General features: G+C 48.1%; 1 protein-coding gene and 1 pseudogene across 1 annotated transcript in view; one reads left to right on the top strand and one right to left on the bottom strand.

Moving 5' to 3' along the window:
• Positions 1–7,115, bottom strand: part of Traf3ip1 (TRAF3 interacting protein 1) — a 36,179-nt gene extending 29,064 nt beyond the window's left edge. Inside the window, exons 1-5 of the mRNA XM_021198369.2 lie at positions 6,910–7,115; positions 3,748–3,816; positions 2,156–2,317; positions 899–1,036; positions 379–804 (exon numbers count right to left, since the gene is read on the bottom strand). Of these exons, the coding sequence (XP_021054028.1) occupies positions 379–804; positions 899–1,036; positions 2,156–2,317; positions 3,748–3,816; positions 6,910–7,032 (918 nt within the window). The 5' untranslated portion in view covers positions 7,033–7,115. The remainder of the gene's footprint in view (positions 1–378; positions 805–898; positions 1,037–2,155; positions 2,318–3,747; positions 3,817–6,909) is intronic.
• A 4,726-nt stretch (positions 7,116–11,841) lies between these two features.
• Positions 11,842–14,397, top strand: LOC110321961 (annotated as a pseudogene).
• The last annotated feature ends 1,803 nt before the right edge of the window (positions 14,398–16,200 follow it).

Raw genomic sequence — 16,200 nt, 5'->3', positions numbered from 1 at the left:
AAAAAAAAAAAAAGAAAAGAAAGAAAGAAAAGAAAAAAATTAAAAATAAAAAGTATTTTAAAAAGCAAAGGCAGGGTAGATGCTGTTTTACAGAGCACAGCACACTCTCCATGAACAGGCATCAGAGCTAGAGGGATGGCTCAGGGTTAGGAGTACTGGCTGCTCCTGCAGAGGCCTGGGTTCGGTTCCCAGCATCCACACAATAGTACCTCAGGACCTCCTCTAACTCCAGCACCAGAGGATGTGATGCTCTTCTAGCCTCCAGGGCCTCCTGCACATACATGGTGCACACACATTCATTCAAGCACACACATAAACGTAAGAATAATGAATAAATAAATCTGAAAGAAAAAAAGGATGTCTTGATGGTGACCATGCCTTTTTCTCTGGCTTGTCTGCATCTCTGCTTTTCTCCCTGTCAGGATCCCGAGTATGTTCTCCGTTCTTCGATTTCCGCCGTTCCCGGTCTTTTCCCTTGTCACGGTCGCGGTCTCGGTCTCGGTCCTTCACCCTCTCTTTTTCTTTCCCGCCCTCACTCCTCCTGTCCCTCTCCCTGTCCCTTTCTGCCTCTCTGTCCCGGTCTTTGTTGTTTCTGTCCCTGTCCTTGGCCCGTGCTCGGGCTTTCTCTCGTTCTCCATCTCTGTTTCTGTCCCTGTCGGGGTCTCTGTGCCGGTCTCTGTCGGCCTCCTTGGCCTTCTCCTTGTCCCTCTCCTTCTCCCGAGGCTTGCTGTCTTCCTTCAGTTCCTCCTTCTGTTTGTGCTCTGCACTTGCGCTTCTCTCCTTGGCCTCAGAGCTTCGTTTATCCTGAAGAAAAGCATATGGACATGCCCATCACTTTGAATATCTGACTTTAGTTATACAGACTTGCTGTGTCAAAGATGTGCATCCTACAGCTCACCTCTTTGTGTGCTCTGGACTCTTCCTCCTTCCCACTCTTGTTGTTGGGTTCTTGTGCTTTCGACGTCCGCTGGGCCCGCCCTCTCGAGTCCCCCTTGTCCCCAGCTAAGACTCTCTTCACTGCCTCATCACTGGAGAGCTGGTTGGCCATGCCAGGGAAGGGAAAATGATGTTAGCAAGTACAAGTACTGCAAACAGAGCACTCAGACACAGCTCATTACACAGAGTTCTTCCTACCATGAAAGGCATTTGGAGATAAATTATTAAGCAAAACTGTCAGTGACAAAGCACAATGTTTGAGCGCCATTACTAATGACACTGAAGCTAATGATTCTGTCACCCCTCTCTTCAAATGTTAGTGTGGCCATGCATGGGGCTCTAGTAACCCACACTGCACTACAGATGTCATCAAACAGAATCCCAGGATCTAATGAGCACACATCAATTAATATAGCTATTACAAAGGAAATGTTAAAGTTACAGGTATAGCAAGGGAGCAGTGGAGCCTGTGAACCGCTGGGGATGCAGTGTGCCATGCTCCGGAAAACAGCGTGGTGCTCCTCCCACTAGGGTGCTACACACACTACTCAGCATGACCCAGCCACAGTACTCCTGGGTTTATACCAAAAGAACTAAAAGCTGGTCTAAAGGGACAGTGGCTCTCTGCACTCAAGAGTAGCATGACCTATGACAGCCAGAATGTAGAAGCAACACAGATGTCCCTTAACAGACAAATGGATAAACAATGTGGTTCTATACACACAGCAGAGTACTGCTAACCAAGCGGAGAGCAAACTGCCCCGGGGTACACTGTGGATGGCCTGAGGACTCCATGCTAGTGCCATGCTGCCTCACACGTGGAGTGTCACATGTCACACCCACAGCAGCAGGGGGGAGGCTGTTACTGGGAGGAGAGGGGGGCTGTGGGTATGGAGAGTGAGTTTTGCAAATGAAGAGCGGACCACAGTAGAGATGGCCACACATCGCTAATGTTTTCAAACTATAAAAGGTGTACTGCCTGAGATAATGCTTACCTAGATTTACACCACAGAGAGCTACCTCAGGCCCCATGGAAAGCAGCTTCTGGCTCCCGCATCCCTCACGGCCCCCAGGGGACTGAGCAGCTCTCTGTGGTGGTCCTGCCCACTCCTGCATCACAGGCTCCATAAGCATGAACACACCAAAACACTAGGAAAGCCTTCCACACCAGCTCTACCAGTCCAGGGCACGCTGCCTGTCAGGCAGGGCTTCCACCCACCTTGCTGAGGCAGCACTTGCCAATCAACTGGAGCAGCTCGTTGGTTCTTTCAGGTTCGTGCCCAGCCACAATTCTAGCTGGCTTTGCTGCCAAGGGTTCTCCTGACACCATCATGACCACATCTATGGCCTTCTGTAAGAAGCTAATTTTTGCATCTTTATCCTGAAATAGTTCCACATAAAAGACAAACATTAAAATAAAAACTTTGGGGCTGGATAAATGGCTCTTACAGTAACTAAAAGTGTACAGTGCTGTTACAGAGGACCCAAGGCTCAGTTCCCAGCATCTAGAACTCCAGCTCGAGGGGATCTGACATCCTGGTTTAGACTCCACAGTCACTGCACTCACATTAACATATACATGGACATACACACATACTTTCGTTTTTTTCTTAAAGAGGAAGCCAAGAACTCAGGATGGAGATAGTGTACATAACACCAGAGGAGTTGGAGGAAGGCAGTGGTGGGTGCATATGATCAAATACACTGCATAAATGTGTGAGATTTTCAAAAAACAAAAATATTTTTTAAAAATTTTAATTTCAATATATTCAACAGGCCCAGAATATTCAATATATTCAATAGGCCCAGAATAGTGCCTTTCATATGAAAAATTATTTTTAGATACTGACAAATTCAGAATTTCTGACTTTTCACAACCTTTATAAACTTTCATTTTCTTACAACAAAATCTCCTCATTCAAGCTTTCAATGCCAATAATGGGATAGCATTAACCTATAAATCAATCTGGTTTGGGCGTGTGTTTCTGGGCCTATGTGGCATAGGCTTGCTTCAAACTCATGACTCTCATGTCTCCGTCTCCCGAGCGCTAGTGCACCACTGACCCTGATTTACTTCTGCTTTTTGAGTAGGGTCTTGCAGCCTTAACTGTGGCACTCACTGTGTAGTCTACCCTGGCCTTGAACTTGCAGGAGTCCCCTGACTTAGTCACCTGAGTGTTGGGCTTATAGCTATGCATCCCCACAACTGGTTGTAATACAGCTTTTTTTACATTTCTGTATGTATATGTGTATAGATATATGTGCATGCATATACATATGGCTGTAAAGGTGGGGATTGTTGCACACACACATACGTGTGTGTGTGTTCATGTGAAGGACAGAGATCCACCTCAGGTATCAATCATTCCTTGGGACACCATCTATTTGGTGTTTTGAGACAAGGTCTCTGGATCCTAACGCTCACCTATTTCCCTAGGCTACCTGGTCAGCAAACCCTCTCCAGCTCTGGGATCACCAGTCTACACTGTCACAGTCAGCTTTTCACATAGGAGCTGGGGGTATAACTCGGGTCTGCATGCTTGCATGGCAAGCCCTTTACCAGCTCTCTCCAGCCCCTAATTTTGCTTTTCAGTAGATAAGTCTAGCACAGCAAGTAGTTGCCACACATGAGATGAATCAAGAGTGGGTACACACAACTCAGGGATCAACCAGCCTTGCATTCCACCCACCTAACAGCATAGACATGATACACACACACACACACACACACACACACACATGTGCAGCCTGTAAATTGTGCTCTACTCTGTAAGGCAAGAATGTGGAGAAAGGGAACACAAGCAGACCTACCTTGACATTTTCTGACTTCATCTCAGCATCTGTGTAGAGACCCTTCATGAAGCCAGTTATCCTAATCACCTGTCAAACACAGAAAGGGACTGTCATACACAGCTTGCTCCACAGCCCCTTGCACTGACCTCATCCACTGAACCCTGCTCTCAGGAGAAGTCAGGACAGTCACGCCTACAGCCCTAATCACTTCATCTCCTGCCTCAACAAAGGTTTGATGCCCACTAAATGCAGGGCCTGGGCTTCAGAGAGCAGCCAGCTATGAGACAGCAAAGACTACCATCACTGAGCAGGTGCTAGGGGGTTCACAGTAGGGGAGGGTCAAGGGATGCTGGAACGGCACCCCACTGAGGCCAGAGACTGGCAGGGAAGAGCTGGGAAGCACACAACAACAAAGGAAAACCTCCACCAAGTCCAGGCCAACAGGGATGAAAGCCACCGCCTGAACCTGAGAGCACGATGGCCTGACTTCAGTCCCTTTGCAGCAACTTGGGACCAGAAGCCGAAGCTCTCCAAGGAGACACAAACAGCTTCTATCTAGCAGAGGGCCTGACCACACAACCCTTCCCCAGTGCACTCAAACCAAGCCAGGGGAACGGACTCCAGAGAGAAAAGGAGCTACTTACCCTGGGCATCCGAAGAGTCCCTCGTTTCTACCATAATGGAGTGTTCCCCATCCAATCATATTTGCTCTCTTCCTACAGTGCCTCCTCCCACAAATAACCTGTAGCCCCAGTTACCCCTACAGAAGGATAATAATTTTCTGTTCCTCCACGACCTTACATCCAGCCAGGGTCCTGGATTCTCAAAAATGCACATTACTAAAATATCAGTAAGACAGGTAACAGGAAAAAAAAAAAGAAGACACCAAGACTGTAAATGTGGTGCTTAGAGAGGACTCATATGACCAGACTTGTGGTACATAGTAACATGTTACCATGGGTACAGGAGGCAGGCTTTAAAAACATCAACAGCAAGACATCCCCATGTGAATGTTACCTCCTCTGAGATGGGGCTACAGCTACTTTGGCAACATCATTCTAGTCATTAATTAATCTAGAAGAGTCCATCTCACAACAAACTACAGAGAAACACATTGCTGGGCGAGGCTGGGCTTTTTTTTTTTTTTTTTTTTTTGAGGAGACAGCTCGCTGGCACACGGAACACCAGAGCATCGCAATCTAACACTCCTGAAACTGACTTTCCTCAGGTTTCCCCAAGACACTGGCAGTTTAAATTGTGAGCAGCAACTGTGACAAGAGACATTTGTGTCTGAATATCAGCTTGATGAAGAAACAGCTGTAGCTACCTCATGGAAGAGACCTGAATGCAGTATTCAGGGACAGTAAAGAACCTTCACGGAGGGTCTCTACCTCTGCTCTGAAAAAACTTCCAAGCACATCAACTCTGACACCCTTATCAAGGAGGTGACAGCTAATGTAGGTATCTTCATACCAGAACAGAATGGCTTCACCACTGGATCCAGTAAAGTTTAAAAGAAAAGCAGCCCTCACTCCTCACCTGTCTACCTGTCAACAGTCATCTCCCACTTCTTTCCTCTTCCCTCCCATAAGCCCCACTCCATTCCTGAGTGATGTGAGGCTGAGTGGCACTCCCAGCAAGCCATGGGCTGAGGGTACTAACAGAATAAAAACACAGGCTTAGCAGTCTCCACTGTGATAGGCCAGTGCCAGGATGCCTAACTTTTCTTGACTCCTTCACTGTTGAAGAGTGACAACTGCCTGCTTCCGGCGGCTCTCCACACCACCAGTCCCTTCCTCAGACCTTCCAGGATAGGCTACAGATGCCTCACAGTCTGGGAGAGGAGACTACCAGGCAGCAGAGCCCCTTGGGATGTGGGTGGGTTCCAGAGCATTTCTGGACACATGTAAGATTAACAGACAGGGCCACTTTCCGAGAGTACCTAGTACAAGCTAAGGTAGGAGGGGCAAACGAGTAATGAGAAGGGTAGACTACAGTGCTCAACCTACTGAGACGAGAAAGTCTGAGGGTCAACACTGGGGAAGACCTTGAGCTCTGGACTTCTTAGTCCCAACCATACCCCAAGTTCCACAGCACCCTCTGGAGTACCATGCCCATTGTGCGCACCCCCTGCAGTGACACTCTTGGGGTTACCAAGAGCCTGGACAGACTCCACATAATTGTGCCTGTTGTACAATGTCATCCAATGCAGCTTCCTGGAGATTCACTAACAAATGGAAGACATGCTTTAAAGAGACACAATGGTAAGTGCTGGGGGTTGGGGGGGGGAGAGAGGAATGTGTTTCTTGAGGGGACCCAGAAGTCTCCTTCTAAGAGGTGGTAAAAGTAAGGCAGGTCCCAAGACCTAGTGGGTCTGGGAACCTAACATGGAAGGCACCACTGAAAGTTCAGAGAGGCCCCAGATAAGGACCTACACCCTACTCAGGCCTCAAGGATAAGCACAGCCCAATTCCAGAGCTCCAACATACCTCCAGCTCCTAACAGCAACTGGACCCTGAGCCTAGACCCTGTCCCGGGGCTCACCCTCACAAACCGATGTCAGCCCTGGCCTCCACCTCCTCCCAGCCTCACCTTCTGGCTCCAGCCCCCTAACCCACAGACCTAGACTCTGACCGGGGCCTTCTATCTCCACCCGAAACCACTTAACCCTGACTCACTACTCTACCCTGAGCCTCACCTGCCCCTCCACCCCTCACCGCACTCTCAATCCAATCAGCACTCGAAGCCTGACTGTCACACAGACCTCACCACTGACCCTGATCCTCACCTTCATCTGAGACTAGTCCTCATTTCGAGCCAAACCCTGATTGACATCCTACAACGCCCCTCACACTACCCGGCCCCTCAACAGGATCCTCAAGCTACCTGGTCACTCACCTTGACCCGGCCCTAATTCTGATTCTCACCCCGAAACGAATCCTACTCAGACGCGCATCCTACCTCGACTCTCACCCTACCCGGACCCTCACCACCACGACATTCACTCGGTCCCGCACTTAACCTTAACCTTCAACACCGACCCTTACCCCGTTCCACACCCCACCCCAACCCTCAACCCGTCCCGCCACTACCCGGACCCTTAACCCGCCCCGCACTCTACCCCTACCCTCACCCCACCTCAACTGGACCCTGGCCTGACCCGCACCAGCCCGCACCTACCTCGGTGATGATGTCGTGCAGGTAGCGGAACGGTGGCTTGTTGAGCAGCTTCTCGGTGAGCGGCGGCCTCCGGATCACCTTGCCCAGAGCCTCCTGCGTCCGCCGCACCACTGCCGCGTTCATGGCGCTGCCGCCCGCGACCGCTCGCGCCCCTCCTCGCGCGCCGCGCCTCTGCCCGGTGCCCCGAGATGCCCGCCGTCCCGGCGCGCCGGTCTCCCATCCCACAGTGCACCGCAGCTCGCCACCGCGCCTGCGCGTGCCGCCAGCACCCGGTCTCTAGGGCCGCGCGGCCTTGGCAACGGACGCGCGCCCGGCCCCGCCCTCCCACCCCCTCCGGCCTCTCTAGCTGTTCGGGAGGACACACGCGCTCCGCCTCTGTGGCTACTTGAACCTGAACCTGAGCCTGCTCAGCCAGCCCTGCGCACCACAGAGCGCTGCACAGCACTGCCCAGAGACCTGGCGTTCTGAGAAAAGAACGACCATTTGAAATTTTTGAGAGCGTTTACAGTAACACCCACCAGGAAAATAACACTTCACATAAACTTAAAAAAGAACTTGACTCCTTTCATCACTTCATTTCTGTTCCCTGCCCAGCACCACCACCCCCACCCGCTGCCTTAGGTAATCTTTAAGATGATGCCAAGGGGAAGGGTTGTGTCCTTCCACAATTTCTGTGCCCTTAGTTCACCAGGGCAAGCACAAAACTGTGAAGGAGCTAGGCCCTTAGGCTAGGATGCTGCAGCTTTCTGCTACACACACACACACACACACACACACACACACACACACACCACCTCACCCTCACCCTCACCGAAACCCCAGGCTATGCAGGAGATGCATCTACTGGATCAGGTGCTGCTGCTATGCCTGAGATCTGGAGCTCCTCCGCCCGAACTGGCAGAACCCCAACTAGGACGTTGCCCCGACCTCTCTATCATGGCTACACCACGAGAGCCAGAAACTTCTTTAAGAGCCCTCTCACTCTGAACCCCAGCTGGAGTTGGTCTCTGGGGGAATTCAGAGAGCAGAATTCAGAGAGCAAAGGTCCTGTCTCTAAACACTGCCCCTAAGAACATACCCACCTAGCTCCTACCCTAGAAAGTTCACTCTGGGCAGAATCCTGATGTGGGTGTGGAAATGAAAGCGGGAGCCGGCTTGTCTGTGATGCTGGAACAGATGGTAGGAACACAGGGTATTACTTGGAAGATAACTGACCTTGGGAGTCCTACTGAGACCCTGGAGCCTATGCCATACAACAAAGGGAAGGTTATTCTTTACCCTCTCACAGCTTGTGGAGGGCAGGATAGTAAGTGGATCCAAGAACACACACACACCCGTGGAGGCCAGAGTACGGGTTTTGGGTGCTCTTTAGGAGTGCCAGCCACCAGAAGATCATCAGCCTATCTGGGTATCAAAGTCTCTGAGAAGATCCAGGACAGTATTATCAACCAACCCTCTAGGGACTGACCTAGGAAGACAACTTTGAAGAGTATAGTTCTATCTTCCAGAGCCTCACCCCTGCCGTTGGTCCAGCCCACCCCTCCATACTGAAGAAAGATATTCTTCAGTGGGCAGCATTCTGTTCGCCAGCAAAGCAAGTCCCAGAAGATGTAAGCAATTCCTGACTTCAAGAGAGATATCTGGAACCCAGACCTCCCCAGGGGAAGGATGCAGAGGCCAGCATAGAGCCGTCAGTCTGGGGGTGGGGGGTCAGCAGAGTAGGGGCTACCAGCCTACATAACCCCCTGAGATGAGGGAGAGAACAGGAAAGAGTCATTCACAGAAAAAGGTAGCTGATTAAGAATGGAAAGGGGTTTCTAACTCAAAAGCCTGGCAGGGGAGGCTTTCAACATGAACAGTTTCTGAGTGAATGGACAGAATAAGGATGGCTGTGACTCACCCCAGGAAACAGACACCACAAAGCAAAGTGGCTTCCAGGCCCTACCTCCCCTACCTCCCCCAGCTGAGAGGCAAACATTCCCAGAGACAAAGACCTGAGGATGCTGAACCTCACATCTGCTGAGAGCCTAGGATGTGGGTCAGGCTTGGCCAAGGGCCTGGATATGGGTAGCAGGGAAGGGAGCAGGAGTCATGCAGAGATGAGAAACCTGTCTACTATCTGTCTGCTAGTCCACTCCATCTGAATTTCAGGTAAAACAGTTTATCACAAATTTATGGCAGATAGGTTTTTTTTTTTTATTCTTTTATTTGAAATTCAAAACTGAATACCCTGCAGCTTTTGTTCTCTAAGCCAGCAAGCCCTGGTTGTAGCTACCAGAGTGTGTCCATGGAGCAGAGCATGCGGCAGAAGGACCAGAGTGTGTCCATGGAGCAGAGCATGCGGCAGAAGCAGGCATCTCCAAGAATGGGAAGCCTCGCCCGTCGCTGCAGCTCCTCACTTCCCAGGTTAGGGTACAAAGCAAGGTCCCCACTGCTAATGTACAGTCCCAGATGTTGACACCTTCACTGCTGAGCTTCATACCAGGCTTGTGGAAGCTGGAGGGAAGCAGAGAAAGACAGAGACAGAGACAGAGACAGAGACAGAGAGACACAGACACACAGAGACAGACAGAGACAGAAAGAGAGAACTGGAGAGAAGCATGTCCCTCTCACAGAGTTCTTCTGCCTGGATGTTTTCAGGATTTGGGGGTCTGGATCCCATCACCCCCAAAGGCCTCTGAGCTATTCATACCAGCTCCCAACATCTTTAAGCTCTGCCGACCACAGCTTCTCTTCAGTGAAGGAGGAAAGCTCTCCTTTCTGGGCACACAGAGTCAGGGTCAAAGACCCCACTAGAAAAATGTTTCTAGGGGTGCCACAAGCCCTGCCCTCTGCTGAGGGGAGGAGCCAGATAGGGGAAGCTTCCAGCCTTCTTAGGAGGGCTGCAGGGTAGGGATGGCCACCCACTTTTCTCCCAATGCAAGTTATATCTTGTATATTGGTTTTATTTTTTATTATGTCATTCATGCATTTATTTTTTTCTGTTTACTAGAGTAGATTTTACAAATAAAAGCTATATAGCTTTGTAAAGTACAATATGACATTTGTGATTTGCGTATATGGTAAAATGTTTCCATTCGTATAATTACCATATTACTGCCTCCCAGAGGTGTCCTTTTTATGATGAGGCTATTAAGATCTAGTCTCAGCGATGATTTGGTACCCAATGTGTTGTTGATCTATAGCCACTATACTATAAAATAAATGTGAAGTCTCTTTTCACCTTATGTAACGGAAAGTCAGACTCCTCCTATAGCCTCTAACAACACCCCTTTACTCTCTGATTCTGTGAGTTCAACTTTAAGCTCTTCATTTAAGTGAGATCATGCGACATCTGTCCTCTCCGCCTGGCTTATTTCATTTAACAGAATGTTTTCTCGGTTAGTGCTCATTGCTGATTTCTGTGTTCTATGGTAGAACAATATCCCTCGGTATCATATTTTGCGTATCTATTTATCCATCAGAAATTACTTAGATTGAGTACTCTCTTGGTTAGCTTTAGTTGTAATGCTGAGACAACCTATAATAATCTAAAAAGGATTCTCAGCCTCAGGTCCCTAAATCAGGTTGACCTTTGGGCATGGGAGAGATGGCTCAGTGACTAAGGCTAGGTTCTGTGCTTCTGGATGACCTAAGCTTGGGACTCAGGGATCGCGGGACTTTTGGAGATCGTGCTTGAGATTTAAAAATTAAGATGCGACGACATCTCCATAGTTTAAGGCTTGATAAGTGACTCGGTTTGGAGACAGGAACTTTAAAGAGTTGATTATCATTAAATGGTCACTACAGTAGACCTGAATCCAAATCCAGTCTAATTGGTGTCCTCTTAAGATTAGGACATGGATACAGACACACAAACACACAGACAGACATGCATACACACTCACACACACATTGATGATCTTGTGAGGCCACAGGGAGGAGAGAGAGAGAGAGAGAGAGAGAGAGAGAGAGAGAGAGAGAGAGAGAGGAGACTATCCTCAGAATAATACCAACCCATCAACACTTAGACTTTAGATGCCTAGCTTGCAAAATTGAGCTCCCAAACCTGTGATTATAGCAGCAGCTCTGCAGGTTGTCATACTCTGCAAGCTAGAGCATCCTAATGGGCTCTGTGTGGCCCATTGTCTCTCGTCTACAGCTAGACTGTGGAACTCATTTGCTCTGGGTAGATAGTGGAAAGGTGTGTTCAGCAAAGCTAAGCCAGCCTCCTCCAGGACACAGAGTGAGACTGTGCAGGGACCCTGGTGAAAGGCAGAGCTTCAAACAGTAACAAGGCCCAGCCCTTAAGGAACTCAGAGGTTAGGACAGAACATACTGCATGCTTCAGGAACTCAGCAAATATTTGTGGAATGGTTCACGCATGAATGGATACCACATAATAAATAACTTGCTGCTTATTTAGCCCTTGCTGTGTGTCAGGGCCCATGCAGAGTTGGTCTCTGAGACTTGCCCAAACCTGCCAGTGAAGGGATCACTCTTTCCACTTTCCAGATCATGTTCCAAGGTCACAGTGACTGTTTCTATTGGAGTGTTCATTGTAGAAGTCAGATGGGGAGGTGGATGGCAAATAAATGGCTCATGGGCTGATCAACCAAAGTAAACAAACTCTATCTACAGCCTGGGAGACATAGGTCTGTTGGCATAGCAACCCAGGCCATAGCCATTCCTCTACTGGTCTCTTTGGTCATGAGTCGACCTTAACCAGTGGGAGTCCACCTAGGCTTTTTGTATTCTTGATCTTCATATAGATAAATCCTTGCCATTTTCTGAGCATCAAAGGTAGACCATGTTTGAACTGGAGAGATGGCTCAGGTATTTAAGAGTATTTGTTGCATTTCCAGTTCCTAGCACTCATGTTAGATAGCTCACACCAGGGGAAAAGAAGAGGAAGAGGAAGAGGAAGAGGAAGAGGAAGAGGAAGAGGAAGAGGAAGAGGAAGAGGAAGAAAAAGCCCTTCCTTTAGGTATGATAGATGAGGATGACTTACAGCTAATGAAAGATTTAGGACAAAAAGCATCTTTTCTCACAAAAGCTCTTTCTTCTAGTGAGCCCTGTTCACGCTGAGAGATGAAAGCACAAGAGTGTGATAGAGAAATACAAAAAAAAAAAATGAATGCCAAGAACTCTGCACACTGCACCAGCGAAGGAGTTGATTCACCTGCTTCCTGTCAAGGAAAAACGTGGTACAATCCCACAGACTAGGGAGAAGCCAGTCAGTGACATCCAGCAAGAAAAAGATGACAAAAGAAGAGATGGAAGTAGAGGAAGAGGTCGTTGAAAACCCCAGGCAAGAGCTGACCAAAGAAGAGCATGTGATCGGGAGAAAGAAGAGCATGTGATCGGGAGAAAGAAGAGCATGTGATCGAGAGAAAGAAGAGCATGTGATAGGGAGAAAGACGAGCATGTGATCGGGAGAAAGAAGAGCATGTGATAGGGAGAAAGAAGAGCACGTGATCGAGAGAAAGAAGAAACTACAGAACAAGAAAACCTTGGCATCTGCTATTCTATCAGATCCAGAAAGTCATTAAAAAAAAAAAAAAAAAAAAACTGGAAGAGTTGAGTTCCATGCTGATGGAGCAGGATGCTGATGTGGCTATCACTGTCCGGAAGTAGTTATCATCTCACTGATGGAGCTGTTTAAGGACATCACTCCTTCTTATAAAATCTGGCCCCTAACCTGTTGCCTCCCCCAGCCTTGAAACAGGCTGATTCAGACCTTGTTGCCACTAAGCAACCTGGGGTGGAACCTTCCCACTTACAAAGCAGGTTCTATTGTCTACACCTGCCACTGCTTTCCTCCAAAACATTATTGCTACCTGCTGAGACCCTTGAGACCTTCCAGAGACAGCATCCTGCAGATCACCTTCAGCTGGCGAAGGGCATCAAGAACGGAGTGGTGGGGGATGGGCCTCCTCCCTCTATATAAGCTCAGAATCTTAGTAAACTTGGGGGCTTTGATCAGCTATGTTGTCTTAGCCTTCCTTCCTTGTTCGCCATCTAATCTCTTTCAGCCCCAGCCCACCTTTCAGGAGTACCCGGTTCAAGTGTGGCTGTGGGCCATCGCACTCACTAACAGAAGCAGAAAAAACTACCAAGATTCTTAAAGAAACCCAGAAGTTAAGAGAATTTGAAGAAGGCCTGATTAGCCAATACAGATTTTATTTGGAAAATCTGAAGCAAATAATTAAAATCTGGAAGCAAAGGAAAGTGAAGAAGATCAATGTCGTGTCTTTAAAGGCCTACCAAGGGCTGGCTGAAGTGTCAGTGAAGAACCTGTGTGAGCTGGTGGTGGCCCTGTCCCATTTGAGCTTTGACAACAACATCATTGTACTGGTTGTCCCTCTGATGAATGATGGGTCAAAACCAGTCTCTGAAATATGTTGCGAAGCAGTAAAGAAACTCTTTAAACAAGATAAATTAGGCCAAGCTTCTCTTGGTGTAATTAAAGTGATCTCTGGTTTTGGAGAGGGCAGAAATTACGAAGTGAGACCAGAGACATTAAAAACATGTTTATGGCTGCAGAGCAAGGAAGTAGAAGTGAAAAAAGATACAGAGGACATTAACAAACCAAAAAGGTTCATGACTTTCAAGGAAAAGAGAAAAACTCTATCAAGAATGCAAAGAAAGTGGGAGAAAGCAGAAGAGAAACCGAATGGGAACTTCGGGAGGCCGAAGCTTCAGAGAGCACTGAGAGAAAGCTGAAACTGCACACAGAGGCTCTGAATACTGTGTTTGTGACCTACTTCAGAATACTGAAGGCCCAGAGGTCACCTCTTCTGCCAGCACTTCTAGAATGTCTTTGCACATCTTATAAATGTGGAGTTTTTGAGGATTTATTAGTGTTTCTTCATCATCTCATTGAGTCTAGAGATCTAAGTTATCGAGAAAGTCTTCACTGTGTTCAAACTGCTTTTCGTGTTCTTTCTGAAGAAGGTGATGTTTTAAATATTGACCCGATGAACTTCTATACACATCTCTACAAGACACTGTTCACATTACACGCAGGTTCTTCCAGATTCAAGCATTGGCCTTTCAGCAGCTTACTGACACAGACTTTTCCCAGAACAGATCTCTTGCTTGATAAGGAGTCTCAGGGCAGTGGGGTTTCTACCCCAGCCGGAGGAGCCAGAGTACTGTAATGCAGGGAACACCGCACTGTGGGAGCTACACACACTTCGGAGACATTACCACCCCGTCGTGTGAAGGTTTGCAGTACATTTGCTTGCACCATCTAAAGGCTCTGAGGCCCTCAGGATGGAGCTCAGCCAAAAACCTGCAGTTGAACTTTGTGAGACTTAGAGCCTGGCAGCAGTGACATTCAGTCCACCTGTTGAGTCTTCAAACTCCAAAAAGAAGGACACATTTTTACAAGGAGACTCATTTTTGAATGAAGATTTAAATCAACTAATCAAAAGATATTGTGGTGAAGCTTCTATTGAGATACCACTGGATCTCACCAAGTGTTTGAGAACATCATTACGGTAGTACAAAGGGTCAGTGGACTGTCTTACACATTTCTACGTGTGTATACAGACACGTAGAGATAGGCGAGGGCCTGTTTCTTTTTGTACAAGGAAGACTCCCTAAGAATGGTTATTTGAGAACCGAAGCAGGGCCGCAGAAGACCCTGCTTCTTGGCTCGCTTCTCATGCCTTGCTCGGCCTGCTTTTTTATACAGTCCACACCAACTTGTCCAGGAATGGCCCTGCCCGTCAGTCATGAATTCTATGAATGCCCTGCAGACCTGCCATAGTCTAGACTATGGAGGCAGTTCTTCAGTTGAGATTTCCTCTTCTCATATGACTCCAGTGCATGTTAATTCGACAAAACCTAAAGGAAACAGTTATTAAATTCTCTTTAGGGCTGGAGAGGTGGCTCAGCGGTTAAGCTCTTCCAGAGGTCCATGAGTTCGATTTCCCAGCAACCACATGGTGGCTCACGACCATCTGTAATGGGATCTGATGCCCTCTTCTGGTGTGTCTGAAGACAGTTACAGTATACTCATAAAATAAATAAATCTTCTTTCTTTTTTTTTTTTTCTGGTTTTTTGAGACAGGGTTTCTCTGTGTAGCTCTGGCTGTCCTGGAACTCACTTTGTAGACCAGGCTGGCCTCGAACTCAGAAATCCGCCTGCCTCTGCCTCCTAAGTGCTAGGATTAAAGGCGCGCGCCACCACGCCTGGCTTATAAATCTTCTTAAAATGGCTCTTTATAACTAAATAACTAAATAACTATTGTTATTGCAGAAAACCATAGATGAAATATGTGTGTGTGTGTGTGTGTGTGTGTGTGTAGGAGACCACATTTGGCGCTCCAGCCTTACATCAAAGTACGTATCTTATTAAAGTAGCAAGGCGATACTCTTGACACTTGCTTTCCATCTTCCTCAGTGGCTCTTGGAAAGTGAGCTGCATGGACATGGAGATGGAGAGATGGCTCATCCCACTTGCTTTGCTCACTCTGCACCTCAACACCTCAGACACACCCAGACACTTTAGATCCTTCTCCTATTGCTGCTATGAAACTCTGACAGAAGCAACCTGAGAAAGTAAGAACTCGCTGTGGCTCACTCTCTCAGGGTGCAGTCCCTCATGGCAAAGGATGACAGGGACCCAGAGGCAACTGCTCACACTGCGCCCGCAGTGAGGATGCGGGGAGAGATGCATGCTGCTGTCCCATTGCCATTTTCCTTATTCAGTCCAGGGTCCCAGGGCATGGGATGCTGCTGCCCACATTCAGGGCAGGTCTTCCCACCTCCATTAACCTGATCTAGAAACTCCCTCACAGGCATGCCCACACGGGTAACTCCAGAGTGGTTTTAGAGCTTGGCCTAGTTTGCTTTCCATTGCTGTGATAAAGGTCATGACCAAAAGCATCATGGAGAGGAAGTCCATCACTGAGGAAAGTGAAGGCAGGAAGTCAAGGCAAGAACCCGAAGGCAGGAACTGAAGCAGAGCCATGGAGAAGTGCCACTTACTGCCTTGCTCCCTGTAGCTGGCTCAGCTACCTTTCATACACTACCCGCCCAGGGGTGGCACTGCCCGTAATGGTCTGGGCCCTTTCCCATCAACCATCAATCAAGAAAATGCCCCCACAAACTTGCCTACAGGCCAATCTGATAAAAAGCATTTCTCAGATGAGGTTTCCTCCTCTTAGGTGACTGTAGCTTGTGTCAAGTTGACAAAAACAAACAAATGAACGTCACAAAACTAGACAGCACACTGAACCTTAACTTTCACAGGCACATGGCAATTGTTGAATACTGGTTAGGTTATTATTAGAGATGTAC

The sequence above is a fragment of the Mus pahari genome, chromosome 5 (assembly GCF_900095145.1).
Source record: "Mus pahari chromosome 5, PAHARI_EIJ_v1.1, whole genome shotgun sequence".
NCBI classification, from domain to species: Eukaryota; Metazoa; Chordata; class Mammalia; order Rodentia; family Muridae; genus Mus; species Mus pahari.
The sequence above is the reverse complement of the archived record's forward strand: the minus strand, read 5'-3'. Positions and strand labels throughout refer to the sequence as shown.